The 15,475-nt window shown below is 55.1% G+C and overlaps 8 protein-coding genes across 8 annotated transcripts; 5 read left to right on the plus strand and 3 right to left on the minus strand.

Moving 5' to 3' along the window:
* Positions 1-1,136: 1,136 nt before the first annotated feature.
* BO70DRAFT_346634 (uncharacterized protein) lies at positions 1,137-1,984 on the plus strand. The gene is made up of 2 exons (XM_025541551.1): positions 1,137-1,332; positions 1,382-1,984. The coding sequence occupies exon 2, from the start codon at positions 1,384-1,386 to the stop codon at positions 1,720-1,722; it is 339 nt and encodes a 112-aa protein (XP_025394452.1). The 5' UTR covers positions 1,137-1,332; positions 1,382-1,383; the 3' UTR covers positions 1,723-1,984.
* Positions 1,985-2,379: 395 nt separating this feature from the next.
* On the plus strand, positions 2,380-3,099 carry BO70DRAFT_366820 (uncharacterized protein). The gene has a single exon (XM_025544439.1). It carries the CDS (start codon positions 2,420-2,422, stop codon positions 2,717-2,719), a length of 300 nt encoding a protein of 99 aa, XP_025394453.1. The 5' UTR covers positions 2,380-2,419; the 3' UTR covers positions 2,720-3,099.
* pre9 (proteasome core particle subunit alpha 3) lies at positions 2,750-4,202 on the minus strand. The gene is made up of 4 exons (XM_025544440.1): positions 4,038-4,202; positions 3,787-3,971; positions 3,283-3,701; positions 2,750-3,196 (listed from the first exon to the last, which is right to left on the minus strand). Exons 1-4 carry the CDS (start codon positions 4,059-4,061, stop codon positions 3,057-3,059), a joined length of 768 nt encoding a protein of 255 aa, XP_025394454.1. The 5' UTR covers positions 4,062-4,202; the 3' UTR covers positions 2,750-3,056.
* Positions 4,203-4,362: 160 nt separating this feature from the next.
* Positions 4,363-6,244, plus strand: BO70DRAFT_433452 (FF domain protein). The gene is made up of 2 exons (XM_025548407.1): positions 4,363-4,473; positions 4,528-6,244. Exons 1-2 carry the CDS (start codon positions 4,404-4,406, stop codon positions 6,168-6,170), a joined length of 1,713 nt encoding a protein of 570 aa, XP_025394455.1. The 5' UTR covers positions 4,363-4,403; the 3' UTR covers positions 6,171-6,244.
* Positions 6,245-6,257: 13 nt separating this feature from the next.
* Positions 6,258-7,537, minus strand: BO70DRAFT_324957 (uncharacterized protein). The gene has a single exon (XM_025540628.1). The coding sequence runs from the start codon at positions 7,361-7,363 to the stop codon at positions 6,533-6,535; it is 831 nt and encodes a 276-aa protein (XP_025394456.1). The 5' UTR covers positions 7,364-7,537; the 3' UTR covers positions 6,258-6,532.
* A 689-nt stretch (positions 7,538-8,226) lies between these two features.
* Positions 8,227-11,194, plus strand: BO70DRAFT_356830 (putative PHD finger domain protein; the record flags this gene model as incomplete). Its single annotated transcript, XM_025541951.1, has 3 exons — positions 8,227-8,233; positions 8,355-9,205; positions 9,263-11,194. The coding sequence occupies 3 exons, from the start codon at positions 8,227-8,229 to the stop codon at positions 11,192-11,194; spliced, it is 2,790 nt and encodes a 929-aa protein (XP_025394457.1).
* Positions 11,195-11,588: 394 nt separating this feature from the next.
* On the minus strand, positions 11,589-12,941 carry BO70DRAFT_346646 (LUC7 domain-containing protein). The gene is made up of 3 exons (XM_025541553.1): positions 12,844-12,941; positions 12,426-12,757; positions 11,589-12,312 (listed from the first exon to the last, which is right to left on the minus strand). The coding sequence occupies exons 1-3, from the start codon at positions 12,884-12,886 to the stop codon at positions 11,860-11,862; spliced, it is 828 nt and encodes a 275-aa protein (XP_025394458.1). The 5' UTR covers positions 12,887-12,941; the 3' UTR covers positions 11,589-11,859.
* A 156-nt stretch (positions 12,942-13,097) lies between these two features.
* Positions 13,098-15,436, plus strand: gpi16 (GPI-anchor transamidase subunit GPI16). Its single transcript, XM_025548408.1, has 3 exons — positions 13,098-13,700; positions 13,762-14,156; positions 14,211-15,436. The coding sequence occupies exons 1-3, from the start codon at positions 13,342-13,344 to the stop codon at positions 15,242-15,244; spliced, it is 1,788 nt and encodes a 595-aa protein (XP_025394459.1). The 5' UTR covers positions 13,098-13,341; the 3' UTR covers positions 15,245-15,436.
* The last annotated feature ends 39 nt before the right edge of the window (positions 15,437-15,475 follow it).

Below are 15,475 nucleotides of genomic sequence, written 5' to 3' on the forward strand. Positions count from 1 at the left end.
TGCATGTCATGTTGACTTCCGAGGACGATTCCAAGGACGCAACAGACGCCAATGGAGATCTCCTAGTGACGCGTCTTTCGCCACTAGAGGCAGAAACACTTGGTTGATAGTAGCCAGACGGATACCTGCGGAGTGCACGAGGCACTCATTGGCACGGAAGCCAGATTCCTCCGTGGACGAGTGTTTGGAATACATGGGAAAGGAAACTTGGTAGGGTTGCAACCGGGTGACGGAACCCTGACCCATTGGGCATGCTATGTGCTAGCTAGATAATTGGGAAAAAGAAACGGGAACCAGGAAGATGTTCACTCGGGCTCGTTCTGCCCTCGGCCCAAAGTCCGTATCAAAGGTTATGCTACTAGTCTTCTTCGTGTGAGAGCTAGTTGGTGGTAAGCGAATGGCCACAAGGTCATGATGGTAAGGCATCTAACAAACCAGACTGAGTGATCAGTAGAGTGATCACACCGATCCTGCACGAATTAACCGTGCTTTTTCCCTCCACTTGGGCTAGGACGCTAGGTTGCCCATGGATAGGAGAGGGAAAAAAGGTTTCGATGGTGAGACGGACGGCGTGACAGCTGGCACAAGTAAAAAAGCGGGTTTTTTTTTCTCATGCAGGAGCTTTGATTCAGTAAGCGTGAATCCTGCCTCATTCTCGAAAGAAGGCCGTAGACGAAACGAAGACGCATAGAGGAAGCGGGGATGATCGATGGAGAAACCAAGGCTGCAACGGCAATCCTAGCCAGCAAGACGAAAAGAGTTGCTATCAAATGCGGGATTTTCAGGTGCGCAACCTGAATCAGGATAGATGATACTGCCACGACATCAAGATGCATGCATTCGTGTGAAGCATCCACCGATTACAGGCAACCCAAATAGGAAGGGTGTGGATAATTTGTGTCTCCACTGCTGGGAAATCCCAGCATAGCCAACCGGAAAAGCACTGGACCAAAGCGATGTGAATTTGATGACAGATTGCCATAGTCGATAAGCCATCGTATGTTGGAGGGGCTGATCGACAGTTGATGGGCATAGGACGAGAGGTGCCTGAACTGGGACATGCAAGTTTCTTGCGAAACATAAATAAGACCCCCGGGCCTTCCACTCAATGGAATCTGGATCATTAACCGTTTCAGACTCATCGTCTTTGGGAAGAATCGCAAGAGATCAAGCATTGTTTGTGGTCAAAAGCGTTTCATTTTGAGAAGCCCATCAATCTTCCATAGGCCTCGTGCAAGCTTAGCCTATCAAATCTCTGCAGCGCGGCAGGAGCATTCAACAGAGCCAATAGAACCTGAGATCGAGAGGTGAAACAACGAACTGCATCAGCAAGTGAGTTTGAACATGACCCTGACCAGAGCTTTGCTGACGGGTATGATAGGCATGTGTTTCTACAACCAAAAGAAATTCATATGTGACGACTGGTGTTGGACGACTTTTGCTCACCGTTGCAATTACGAGTACCGCACTGGAGAGACCTGCGGTATACGGCTCGTCAATTTGACCGAGTACGAGAAGACGAAATGCCGCCTCTGCGAAAAGATCGAAACCAAGTACCGGCGGCGAAGCGCCGAGGTTGAGCGGTTGACCCGGTGGAGGCAGGAGGGAGGCACCCTTGTAGCATCCATGGACCGGTCACAGAAACTCATAATGGAGCTGGAGAAGGAAATCCGCCAGCTGCAACGGGAGCGCGACGACAGGAAAAATACGCTGAACGGTTGAGAAAAGTATTGACTCGGCCATGCCTTGGGCCACTTGCTGTTCTGTTCTTCTGGATTTTGGATTCCCACCTTGGCTCGTTTTCTTTCGGTTTCAACCTGTGTTCCTGTTCGTTAATTTTGTGTCTCACAACCAATGTGTCACTTGGCTCCTTTCTTGTATGGTCGGTCATCTTCGACCGGACTTGCTTTCTTCAGGCTAGACCCGTGAATTGGTTGGAGGAAAAGTCTGGGTCAATGAGACGCCGCTGGCGAGAAATTATGAGATCCAATGAAATGCTTTCATTTCTGAAAATCTGGCCTTTTGGGGTGGCATTTGCGAGAAGGAGTTCCACATCATAAGCGCCTATGTTCGTGACGAGCGGCTCGCCAGGACAAGGATGAGACCGCCTCCCTGGTGCCATTGAGGCAGACGTAGGAGTCATTGCGGGAGCAGGTCTGAGGGATTCTGGGGTGCACATATTCAGGGACCCGGCTCAGGGTCAAGAAGACCCGACAAACTCATTGTTGTTGAGAGTAGGTGCTGGCGAGTCTTGAGATGGGGGGATCTGGATCCTGGAGAAGTACATACCCCGCGTTTCGGCGGTCCCCGCACGTGACGACCGACCTCTCTTCATCCGGTTAGGCGCCGTCTTCCCATCCAGACCGGCTGGACAGGAGAGGACCATCAGGATATCCCGGGAGAGCTCTGCTACCGCTTCATGTTGGATGGCTTTTGGGCATACTTACGGTCCTTCTGTGCTCTTACTCTGTCTGCCCTGTTGTTTCCGGTCACAAGCAGTGCTGGATTCGATCAAAGTCATGCGGTAACGGAGTTCAAAGAGACATATCGTAGCCAGTCATCGGACATTTCTGTGACGGCGACAATGGAGATGTTGCGAGCAAAAGACTACTACTTTTGTCTCCTGGGGTTTCCTGTATGTATATATATATACCGACCCTCCCAATCTGATTTCAACTCCGAAACATTCAGCATCTGTTCAAGCGCCGAGGATGCTTGAGGGTTTTTCAAGAACTACGTGGACCATTCATCTGCAATGCTCAGTGACGAATTCGATTGAATTCGGGCCAGAGACGCGAGGGTCAACATGCAATAATGAATTTTCCGGTGCTCAAATCGACATCGCCGCTTGCCACGTCACCCATGGACAACGTCAGTTGCGCTTCAGATGCAGCTGTTGGGCCTTACCCGCCTCGTGAGTAATTTCCCCGGCCGGTTCGAGCAGCTTACATACAAGCAGAGTATGAGGGATCTACATCATCTTCCAGGGACACAGGCGTCGCCGAAAACAAATGGGATTATTCTGATGAAATAGCGGGAAGGGGTCGTTTTCTCATTTATTTGATCTCGCCAGCCTCGGGCTCGTCATCCACCTTGGCCAACCCATGCTCCTTCAACAAAGCGTTGATCTCGTCGGCATTCCACAGATGGTGGTAGATGTGGCCGTCTGCCGTCCTGCCCACCGTGGCGAATTCAACTGGAAGAGCGGACGTTCCCGTTAGCGTATGCTGCAGTACAATGGTGCGGGTAATACGAGGACATATCCCCGCGAGGGCGACTTACTCTTTTCACTGCTCAGCTTGGTGGAGTCCATCGTCTTGCTGAGAACCTTGACGGCCATGGCGCAGGCTTCCTTCAGGTCACAGTCCTCCTTGTAATCTTGCTTGAGCAGACTCTGGGCGCTTGCGTTGTTGGCACCCACACTGGTGGCCTTCCAGCCACCGTAGTTACCACTGGGGTTGCTCTGGTACAACTGGAACTGCCGAAGAGGGTCGTAACCGGCGTAGATGAACGATACACCGAACGGACGGAGACCACCATGCTGGGTGTATCCCTGTTTCAGATCACACAGGCGACGGACCAGTTGCTCGCAAGGGATCTCTTCGTTGTAGGTGAGAAGGTACCGCTGGGCGGCTTGTCGGGCATAATTGATAAGGATGTTCGCGTCTGCCGTCATACCAGCAACAGCACAGATCATGTTGCTGCCCAAGGGGTTAGTTCCAGGGCACACAGGATTTGGGTGATTCGTCGGGAGAGGAGGGAGGGGGGGGCGGCTGAGATGCATACTCATTCAGCGTGTAAAGCTTCTCCGCCGATGTGTCCTGCTCCAGCAGCTTGCTAGTGACCTTCTTCTCCGCCGCGAGGACGATTCCATCCTTGGCCAAAATTCCTAGAGCCGTACCGGCGTGCGAGATAGCCTCTAGCGCATATTCCACCTGGTAGAGTCGACCTTCGGGGGAGAAGATGGTTGTCTGTCGACGAACGTCATCGGGTTAGCTCAAGCTACCTAGGGAACGGAATTGAGGGGACCAGCGTACTCTGGAATCGTATCTCCGTGACATCTTGAATGCGACGTATTTTCAGAAGGGAAAATTAAAGGACGGACTTGTTGAGAGGAAAGGTCCGACCGAAGGGGGGACTGGAGGATGAGGGATGGGGTTCGGGGCAAGCTGTGCAGGAAGGTCGGCTGAGCTGCCGATGAGTGAGAGAGTGAGTGAAGTGACCAGGCAACTTCGCCCTGGCGCGTCAGTCCGTCAGTCCGCCAAGCTCGGACCACCCCGACCCTCCATGCAGCTCGCGGCCGGCGCAAACCCGCACCGGAAATCCTACTTGAGATCCTGCTTCATCTTGTCTTCTGACCGAGTCCGCGCGCATTTTCGCGAGTTTTTATTTCCGTGATCACAATGCTAAAGTCCACCTATACCCCACCTCCTCCGCTGCCGCCAGGATGGTCCGAGCATAAAGCTCCTACAGGTTCGAATCACCGGTGCTCTGGATCTTTAGAGGGTCCTGGCTAATCAATCGCAGGCCACACCTACTACTACAACTCGCAAACCAAACAATCCACATATACCAGACCTCAAGCCGTCCCTACACCACCTCCCGCGTCCACACCGGCACCCGAACCCGCACCATTTCTTTCTGCAGACACATTACCCCCCTTCTCCTCGACACCCTACGCCCCTCATGGTTTTGGTTTTGGCGCCGCATCCCATGGAGCGCCGCAGGATGGCCATTCCCGCGGTGGGTTTCGTGGCGGGAGGGGATACCACGACCGTAAACATCGGGGACCAGAGGATAGGCCGAAAACGAAACATGACATTCCTGGCTGCGTGCCATGGGTACTTGTGAAGACCAAACTGGGGAGAAGATTCGTTTACAACCCGGAAACAGATGAGAGCTTCTGGAGGATTCCCCCGGAAGTTTTGAAAGGCGTCGTCGAGTATGATCGCCTGGAGAGAGAGGCCAGAGAGAGGAAAGCGCGGGGCGAAGAGCCTGAAGACGCTAAGAAACCCCAGCCTGAGCCTGAACCTGAGCAGTCTTCCAGACAACAGGCAAGAGAAGGAGAAACACCTGGTGCCGCTGCGAGGCACGGAGAAGATAGCGATGAGTATGAAGAGGTGGAAGTCACGGACAGCGAGGGGGAGGAAGACCATCCTTTCAAACGGCCAAGGACTGAAGATGGAGATGAGCAGCCCATGGAGTTTACCGAGGAGGATATCGAATATCAATTGGCCGCAATGGGAGAAGAGTACGGCCTCGACCCGGGCGAATACGGCGAACCAGGTGATGAGGAGTGGGAGGAGGGCGCAGAGGGTCTTCCGCTCACTGAGGCCGACGCCACAGCTCTGTTCCGCGACCTTCTCGACGACTACCACATCAATCCGTATTCAACATGGGAGAAGATTATCGAGGAAGGCCGCATCATTGATGACTCCCGCTACACTGTGCTTCCGAATATGAAAGCGCGCCGAGATGTATGGACGAACTGGACTCGCGACCGGATCCAAGAACTCAGGGAACGCAAAGAAAAGCAAGAGAAGCAAGACCCGCGCATCAAATATCTCGCCTTTCTCCAGGAATACGCAACCCCGAAGCTGTATTGGCCGGAGTTCAAGCGCAAGTACAGGAAGGAGCCAGAGATGAAAGACTCCCAATTAACAGACAAAGATCGCGAGAAGTACTATCGTGACCTGGTTTCCCGTTTAAAACAACCCGAGAGTACACGGAAGTCCGACCTTTCATCTCTGTTGAGGTCCGTGCCCCTGCACGAATTGAATCGATCATCCAGCCTCGAAGCTCTCCCTTCCAGCATTGTCACGGATCTCAGATATGTCGCTGTTCCGCTCAAACTGCGCGATCCGCTCATCGAGGCCTACATCTCAACCCTGCCTGCTGCGCCAGAAAGCGAAATGACGGCAGAAGAAAGGGAGGAGCTGGAGAGGAAGAGGGTCGAGCGTGAGAGACGTGAGAAGGCGCTGGCAGAACGAGAGAAACAAGTACAAGAGGACAAGCGGAAACAGAGAGGCGATCTTGTCCGTGGAAGGCATCTCTTGAGAGAAGGGGAGGCGGAGATCGAAGCGGCCATGAGGGTCAATAAGGGCGGACTCCGAAGCTATATGGAGGCGGAAACTGAGCCCTCCAAGGGCGAAGACGAAAACGCTAACTAAAGCCTGAACGCCCTACCACACAACCCATGTGACTTATAGATAGTGTACTCATGATTGAAAATGACTGTAAAAATACATGCTTATGCTGTCTGATTAATCTGGTTTACAATCTTGCCCGCGTAGGGTCCTCACAATAGATAATGTTAGGGTACAATATTTCGCTCCCAGAGAAACACAACACGAGACACCACACCACCGACGCTGCCCAAAGAGGTACTGTGGCCCGTGAAGAGAATTAATAGCACTGTCGTGATTTCACATAGCTTATGGGGTATCACTGTAAGTAAGAAGAGTCCCGGACCTCCCTGTTATGAATTGACGCCTTTTGTTTTCCACATCCGATGTTTTACCCCGTAAAAACTTCATTTAAATCTCCAATTATCCCAGTCGTCGTCATAGTCATCATCGTCGTCCTCGTCGTCTTCATCGTCATTGTTTTTGTTGCTTTCCGCGTGATTGTGTTGGTCCTCTGATGGGACAACCGCAGGAGACTCGTCCATTTCGTGTGTCCCTGGATCCTCCGCGGTTTTCATTTTCCGTAGCTCCTCCCGCATGTGCTTGAGGCGTCGGACTCGTTCCTCCAGCTGTTCCATTTCGTCGAACTCGTCTTCTAGCAGCCGCGCCGCATCCTCCCGTTCGCCTTCCGCCTCGGCTTCCCGCCCTTTCTTCATCGATTCGTGCTCTTTCGCTTGTTGCGCGGCGAGCTCCTCCGCGGTGACAGGCGCTGCTGATATGGTCGCTTCCGCTGAGAGCGCAGCGGGCCTATGTGGCATGCGGGTGGGGGCCACCACGTCGCGTTCGAAAGCGGCCCATTCGTCCTCATCGACGGTCTGGGTCTTCTCGGTGGGCTGTTCGGAAGCTACAGGGGGCATTTCGGACGGCTGCGCGGTCGCATCCGCCGGTTCCTGCTCACGAGTCGTGTCTGGCGGAAGTTCCGGTCCGGCGATATCTTGTTCTGTTTCCTCTATGTCTTCCTCCTCCTCCTCCTCGATGGCTCGCGCACTGGGTGGCTGTACGGTATGCGGTGATGATTGGCCGGACGGTGTACTCGTAGATCTCATCCTCTTGCGCATCAGGTCGTCGGCCGGGTCTACCTTGCGCTTCTTCGTGACACGGTTCCCAGAGCTCCCTGTCTGGGATGAACCCTTGCGGGCAGCGAGCTCACTCCGAAGTAATGATCGAACATCTGCCATGATATGAACGGAGCAAGAGAGATTTGAAAGGATAGTTGGTATTAGATGCGCAGGTCCTATCGGACAGTTGGATACAGGCAGGGTTCGTGAAAAGTCAAGTCAAACGGTCTATGTGGGGGGAGGGGGGGGATCTGGAGAAAGCTTTCCAGGGCGCCGAAAAATAGACGCGACGAGAAGAGGCGAGGCGACCTGCTTGCCTGGCGCCGGCGCTGGCGCTGGCGCCCGCCAAGCCCGCCGCGGAGCCGCAGTCACGTGCAGCCTGAGTCAGCATCCCGGACCGAGCGCGACAACGTCTCCTCTCCTCTCCTTCTCTTCCCACCATCTGTCTTCTTCTTCATCTCCCCACGCCGTCGCTGAACGTCGCTGGACCCCAGTTTTATCTCCTGTTGCTCCCGAGAGCCCTTCTCGCGACACTCCTACCGCAGTTTCTCGATCTTCTCGGGGCCTCGCCGTTCAGACTCAGCGCAGTCCACACGCGACCCCGCTTACGCCAAGCATTCACGCTGCGCGCGACGCATTCAACGAGACACAAGCTCCCACGGTCGGCGCCCACCACCCGCGACCACGCGTTGTGTCTAAATATAATCCCCTGGAGTGGAAAGAGGACAAAGTAATACTTGCGCGGACTGGGCCCAAAGAGAGTCACTTTTCCAGAGCCTTCCTCTGTGTATTACTTTAGCCCGTCTGATGCCGTAGAACGAGATTTGGGTGGCGTGCGCAATTCTTTCCTGGGCCTTCTTTTTTTACCCCCCCCTCCAAATCCCCCTCACTCCCTCAACATCATCTATTCGGATCTTTCAACCCTCCCCTCAACATCGCGCCCGTAGAAATTTGAAATCTTGCCTCAGTTATATACTCCCATCATGGCCGGTAAGCTATAGTATACCAACCAAAGTTTGCGACCCAAGGTCCACGCCACACGTGGTGTGGCGAACTGGGAAAGCTCACTTCACCCCCTCTGACGGACAGAAAAAGCTAATTGCGATCCCAGACGAACCAAGACGCTCCGGCCGCTCGACCAAAGGGCAACACAAGAACCTGGATATGATCACCGAGACTCCTTCGAAAAAGACGAAAGTCAAAGCTCAGCCGAAAGAGAAATCCGCGAAACCCTCCGTGGAGCCCACGCCTGCTCCCAGCGAAGAAGAAGAGATCATCCGATGCATCTGTGGCGAATATGAAGAGGAGGAAGATGTCGAGCGCGATATGATCTGCTGCGACCGGTGCTCTGCCTGGCAACACAATGACTGCATGGGCTTGACGTTCGTCAAGGGTGAGGAACCCGACGAATACTTCTGTGAACTTTGTAAGCCCGAGAACCACAAAGTCCTCCTGGAGAAGATTGCGCAGGGTGAAAAGCCGTGGGAAGAGGTCGCCGAAAGGAGACGCAAGGAAGCTGAGGAGAAGAAGGCGTCTCGGCGCAGAAAGAGCAAGAAGGGTGGCAGAAGAGGTAGACCGAGCGAGTCCAAGTTTGCTGAACCCAAAGTCAGCGAATCTAAGACGAGCGAGCGCAAGACGAGTGAGCCCAAGACAAGTGAGCCCAGGGCGAGCGAACCCAGGGCGAGCGAGCCCAAGACGAGTGAGCGAAAAGCGAGCGAGCCAACGAGAGACACAAGCACACCTACTCGCGCAGCCACTTCTACAACACCTGCCCCTGCCCCTACTGCCACGCCCGAGGCCCCTGCCCCTGCCCCTGCTGAACCTACTCAGCCTGAACCTACTCAGTCTCCGGCTCCTGAAAAGAATGGCCATGAACACCAGGAGCCTGAGCCCGAGGCGCAATCCACAAGCGCCCAAAAGCGCAAGTTTGATGAGCACCAGGATGTGCAAGCCCCCGAACCGGTGAGCTTTTATACCATGCGCTTCTTATCCAGTTATCTGCTAACACTCACTGCCCAGGGCCCGAAAACGAAACAGCAAAAGATCTCACCACCGGCACCTGCGGCTCCTCCGTCTGCTCCTGCTGCCCCGGATGCTAAGCCAGCTCCAGTAAAGAACGAGCCCATTGTGCAGCCTCCCCGGCAAAGCTCCACCGCGGGAATAGTGGCCGACGAGGTCCCGAAAACCATAGAAGAGCTCACGACGCCAGCTCGGAAGGGTGTTGCCAGTGCTCTGGTCAAGTTATTAGTAGATCAGATTTCTGAGGCCCAGAAGCGAGGATCTTTCAACTTGCCCGAAAGGAAGTCGGCGAAGGATTTTGCTCGGCAGCTTGCTCTCTCCATCGAGAGTGCTATGTATCAGAATATATGCGGAGGATCTGGAGAGCCCACAGAGCCGTATAGGTTACAATTGCGGACGATCTTGTTCAACGTAAAGAAGAACCCTTCTCTACGGGACCGTCTGCTCGTAGGTAGTTTACTTCCTGATACCCTCTCTAAGATGAGCTCCCAAGACATGGCAAGTGAGGAACTGCAGCAGAAGGATGCGGAAATCAAGCGGGAGGCCGAACGGCAGCATATCATCGTGCAGGACCAAGGGCCTCGCATTAGACGGACCCATAAGGGCGAAGAGTTGGTGGAAGACGATAACCAGAACGTCGCCAGCGAGCCCGTCTTCTCGACGGCAGCGGCGCGACGCAGCCTGGCCGATGCTGAGGGCAGTCCTGGCCAGAGCCCGACGACGCCTGGGCCGCCGTCTGAAGCCGATGGCCTTCGCAAGTCATCCAAGTCGCAGGCTGGCGATGCGAGGATCGCCGACGGAGTCACTCACCATGACCACTTCCCTTCACGGGCCCATTCACCTGGAGGCACCAGTCACGAGCAGGTGTTCCCCGAAGTCTCAGCTCACATCCGCGAACAGCTGCCGGCTCGCAGGGCGCAGGCCGATGCTGAGATCGATCAACTCCTGCGAGACGACGAACCGGACTCGCCGCCCTACTCGCCCAAGGAATTCCACGACGAAGCAAGCATCTGGCATGGCAAGGTGGTCATGAGCCCCATCGCCGAGTTCTCGTCCTACGCAAAGCATGTGGGAGGAGCCGACCTGAGTGGGAGAATCCCGTGGAGCCAACTTGTTCCCTCGACGCTGCTGATCGATGGACGGATAGACATCGAACTGGCAAGCAACTACCTCTGCGGTCTACGCTTCAGCTCCTCCACCGATGTCACAGTCGTCTCCATCAGCCGCCCCGAGTCGCCCAAAGAGCGGCTAGGCTTCGACAAACTGTTCAGCTACTTCCAGGATCGCAAGAGATACGGTGTCAGTGGCAAGCACCCGTTACCAGCAGTCAAGGACACGTATCTCATCCCCATCGAGGCCGGTTCCACCAAGAAGCCAGAGTTCATCGAGCTCCTGGAGAACAACGCCCTCGAGGATCCAGCACCCGAGCGTGTCCTCCTCGTCGTCTTTGCCGTCAAGACGGGGGACTCGAACCCCCCATCCGTCCAACCTCCCTCACACAACCCCAGCCAGGAGCTCGGTGCCTCTGCCAGTCCGTTGACTGCCGTCGCGCCCACTCCTCACCAGCCGCAGTTCATGACCCCGGGGCCGCCGCACGCCTCCCAGTTCTCCCCAGCCCCAGCCTCATTCGACGGAGCAGCTCAAGTGCCTATTCCATATGGACAACAATCTCAGCAACAAGGACAACCCGACGGACCGATCCTCACCGGTCTTGCTGCAGCAGTGCAGGTGCTGGGTCCCCAGCAAGCTCATTCCCCTGCCATCCAGCAACTCCTGCGCCAGGCGCCCAATGCGGATGTCTCCCAGTTGAGCGTGGTCCGGGACATCCTGGTACGGCGACCCGAGGCAGGCTCCGACTACAAGATGTTGACGGATGAGTTGTACGTGGCCACTACGACGAATGGTCACGGCCCACAGCAGAATGCAGGGTAGTAGAATGGTCCCCAACACTGCTGTATAGTACATCTATCTTCTTCTTCTTCTTCTTCTTCTTCTTCTTCTTCTGCCTTCTTCAATTATCATTTTTTCTTGTTTGCACTTTTTATTCTCTTTTGGGCTTGGTGTCTTATTCACTCTGCTACTTCCTTTTGCCGGGAAAGGTTTAAAATGGGTATTGGGCGATCACGGATATCTCTCTGCTTTTTTTGTTTTCTTCTTCTTTCTTCTTTTTCTGCCAGAAACGCGGGCTTTTGAACCCAGCGATGGTCTGCTTGATTCAACCCATCATGTCACCTCTCTTGCCTTTCGACTACTATCTACTATCTACTCTGTCGCATGCCATTCACCATGCATTGACCTTTGTAGGCTAAAATGAACACGATGTTCCATTCATATTCTCCTCCTACTTGAAATGCCCTGCTGTATGTGGATCAACTCCAGACCCAAGGTAGTATAGTACGAGACGAGACCTCGTAAGACGAAGAGCAAGCAAACAGCTGCGTAGAGTCGGCCGTACGTAATTAGCTTTTTAACCCGTAAGACATCCTGGGTGGTAGTAATAGAAACGCCTGCGCTATGCAACCCCAGAGACAGAATACAGCATGATAGAATCGAAAACCCTCAAGAAACAAGACGCTCTCCTTCTCCCCTCGTCACGTTCACCACCGACCACGCCTCTTATAACCGCCGCCGCCATACCGACCCCGTCCACCGCCCGAGCGCCCACCCCAACCACCGTCGTCCTCGTCGTGGTGACGGATCGGCGGGGGCCGTCCCTTGAGTTCCTCGCTGAGCTTCTTGAACGTCTTGCGCATATCCGAGTATCCCATGTGCATCTTTCCGAAGAAGTGGTCCGCCAGCCGACGATCGTTGTCCAGACGACTCAGGTACGCGCCGCAGACATCGCACACCTGCAGCTTCTGGTGGCCCGACGGGCCGGAGGTATCTTGGAGGTTCTTCAGGTCGCGTTCGCAGGTCTCCTTCTGGTGCTTGGCGGTGCGGACCTTGTGCAGTTCGTGGAGCGCTTGAGCGACGGAGCCGGTTTCACCCAGCACGGAGATCTCGAGGAGGCCGGAGTTGATCGTTTTCGTCAGGTCCGAGATTTGTTTTAGCTACAGGATGGACACGTTCGCTGTTAGACTTGTCTCTTCTAGTGGAGCGTGGCGGGGAGGCTAGCTAGCTACAATGGCTATCCATGAGCTTTGCTGGGCTTGGCTTCGCTTACCAGGTTGTTCGTCTGTCGGATCTCATCCGGAGTCTTTTCCAATCGGCGCTGCGCGGAGTCAATCCGTCGGTCACAGTCCTCAATGTACTTCTGCATATCGCGCATGTAGTCGTAGTCGAACCCCCATTTGGCCTTCTCCGCGCCGCCGGCGGTCTCGTATTCGGTCTTCAATCCTTCGCTGTGGACCTTCGGACACTGACCCAGGTCCTGCTTGGTATTGGTGAAGAGGTCATGCGGACAGGTGCCGACGAGGTATGAGCGGCAGACTTTGGGGTCGGTGATCTGGAGCTGCGCGTTGCGAGACTGGGCACCAAAGCCTACGAGCTGGTCCGCTGCAGAGAAAGAAAGATTTGGATTAGCTACCGGTCTGGAGCTTGGGGGAGGCGGGGGAGGCGTTAGGAAGGGGGGGGGCATTTACCTCCCATGAGCTGCTCGAGCAGCTTTCTCTGTTCCGCCGCCATGATAGGATGTTGCCAGGACAGGAATGGGAGGGTGGGGAGCAGGAATGGTCAGAGCGTAACGTGAGGGATTGATGGAGATTGCGATGGCGAGTCGAGATTCTGCGGGCGTCGCGCTAACCGCGGTTGGCGGGCGCTTATGTGAGCCCCTGTCATCCCATCCCGCATCCTCTTGCGGAGTACGTCCTGGACTGTCCTTGACTCCTCCGTCCATTTCGATGCTGTCATGTCATGGCCTGGCATCTTTGACCTTTGATCCAAATACAATCGTCGCGAGGCCCCGCCAGCCGCGTTTCTGCTCTCCCTCCCCGTCTCGCCGAATCGAACTGTTCTTCTCCGCCGTTCGGAGCTCTGGACAACATTCCCCGTGGGCCGTGCATGGCTAGCTGGCGGTGGACGATATTCAGTCCTATAACTACTCAACAGTCTGAAGGGTCCGCGTTGGCAAGCATGACGTGATGACGGTCCTCTCTTCTCTCGCTTTGCTCTTCCTTGTCGCGCTCTCCTCGCTCACCTCCGCGACATCGGACTACCACGAGAGCCTCATCCTCCAACCACTCCCGCAATCATCCCTACTAGCATCCTTCAACTTCCGAAGCAATGAGACCCAGGAGTCCTTTGATGAGCGACACTTCCGCTACTTTCCCCGCGCACTAGGCCAGATCCTCCGCCACGCGAACACAAAGGAGCTCCATCTCCGATTCACCACGGGGAGATGGGACGCTGAGAGCTGGGGCCCTCGCCCGTGGAATGGAACCAAGGAGGGTAGTACTGGGGTGGAGCTGTGGGCATGGATTGATGCTCCCGATGACGAAGCGTATGTGTGATTCAAATGGAGAAAGCAACTGCAGATGGGACATGGTACTGATGTCCACCAGGGCTTTCGCGAAATGGATCACCTTGACGCAGTCCCTCTCCGGGCTGTTCTGCGCGTCGCTGAATTTCATCGACTCGACCCGAACCACCCGACCCGTTGCCTCGTTTGAACTGATGGGAGACCACTCGGCTTCTAGTAACCTTCACCTCCTGCACGGAACGCTTCCCGGAGAGGTGGTCTGCACGGAGAACCTGACACCGTTTTTGAAGCTCCTTCCGTGCAAGGGCAAGGCTGGTGTTGCGAGCCTTCTTGATGGACACAAGCTGTTTGATGCCTCTTGGCAGAGTATGTCGGTGGACGTGAGCCCCGTTTGTCCTCATCCGGATGAATGTTCCGTGCAGATCGACCAGACAGTGGACATCGTGCTTGATATCGACCGGTCGAAGCGGCCCCGGGGTGAGTTTGGGAATGGCTAGGGAGTTCGTCACACTGTACTGATGATGGCTTTAGACAACCCAATTCCCCGACCAGTGCCTGCTGACCAGCTCGCGTGCGACACGTCCAAACCCTACCACTCCGACGATACCTGCTATCCGCTGGAAAGCACTGCCGAAAAGAGCTGGAGCTTGACGGATATCTTCGGACGGACTATCAGCGGCGCTTGCCCCCTCGCCGACGATCATGCTCACGAAGACCCAGTCTGCCTACGAGTGCCGCATGAGCGCGAAGTACATGTCGCTCCCGGCGCAGTGGAGACCAAGAAGTCGGACGGCTTCACCCGTTGCTTCACTCTCCAGCCTTCTACACCGTTCGACCTCACCATCCCTGAACAGGAGGCTACGACACAGGTTCCACTCGAGGAACCTGTTCTGCGCGCAGAGAGGACAATTGTCGGCAATGGCCAAGAGCGGGGCGGCATGCGAATCATCTTCGACAACCCCTCTGACACCAACGCGGTCGATTTCATCTACTTCGAGACTCTCCCGTGGTTCCTCCGACCCTTTGTCCACACCTTACAGGCGACGATTACAGGACGCGACGGGGTACGTCGACAGGTCCCCGCTTCGGAATTCATCAAAGAATCCTTCTACAAGCCCGCAATCGACCGAGAACGCGGAACCCAGCTGGAACTTGCCCTATCAGTCCCCGCCGCTTCGACAGTGACGCTCACATACGATTTCGAGAAAGCCATCCTGCGGTACACAGAGTACCCGCCAGACGCGAACCGGGGCTTCAACGTCGCCCCAGCCGTGATCAAGATGGGTTCCCATGACGGCCAGAACAACCACCCGATCTACATCCGCACCACCAGTCTTCTCCTCCAACTCCCCACCCCGGACTTCAGCATGCCCTACAACGTGATCATCCTCACCAGCACCGTGATCGCCCTCGCATTCGGCAGCATCTTCAACCTCCTCGTCCGCCGCTTCGTCACTGCCGACGAAGCATCCGCGCTCCTGGCGCAGACCGTCAAGGGCCGCCTCTCGGGCAAGATAATAGCCATCCGCGACAAGATAAAAGGAAAGTCGGCCAAGACAGAATAGAATCCCACCTTTTGCATATACATTACAAGTACGAGACTTTTACAGATTACAGCGATGAATTGATAGACATTCTTGAACCGAAAGGGAAACCCACCTATTCCCCACTTCTTCTTCCCACTCAACCCATACATTATCATACCATCATACCATACCAATTTAACAAATTCAAATTCAAATGCTCATTCTCATCACAGCAGCCCCCCCCCCCCCCTCCCCTCTACCTTTCTTCCA

This window comes from Aspergillus heteromorphus (assembly GCF_003184545.1).
Source record: "Aspergillus heteromorphus CBS 117.55 chromosome Unknown BO70scaffold_53, whole genome shotgun sequence".
In the NCBI taxonomy this organism is placed as follows: Eukaryota; Fungi; Ascomycota; class Eurotiomycetes; order Eurotiales; family Aspergillaceae; genus Aspergillus; species Aspergillus heteromorphus.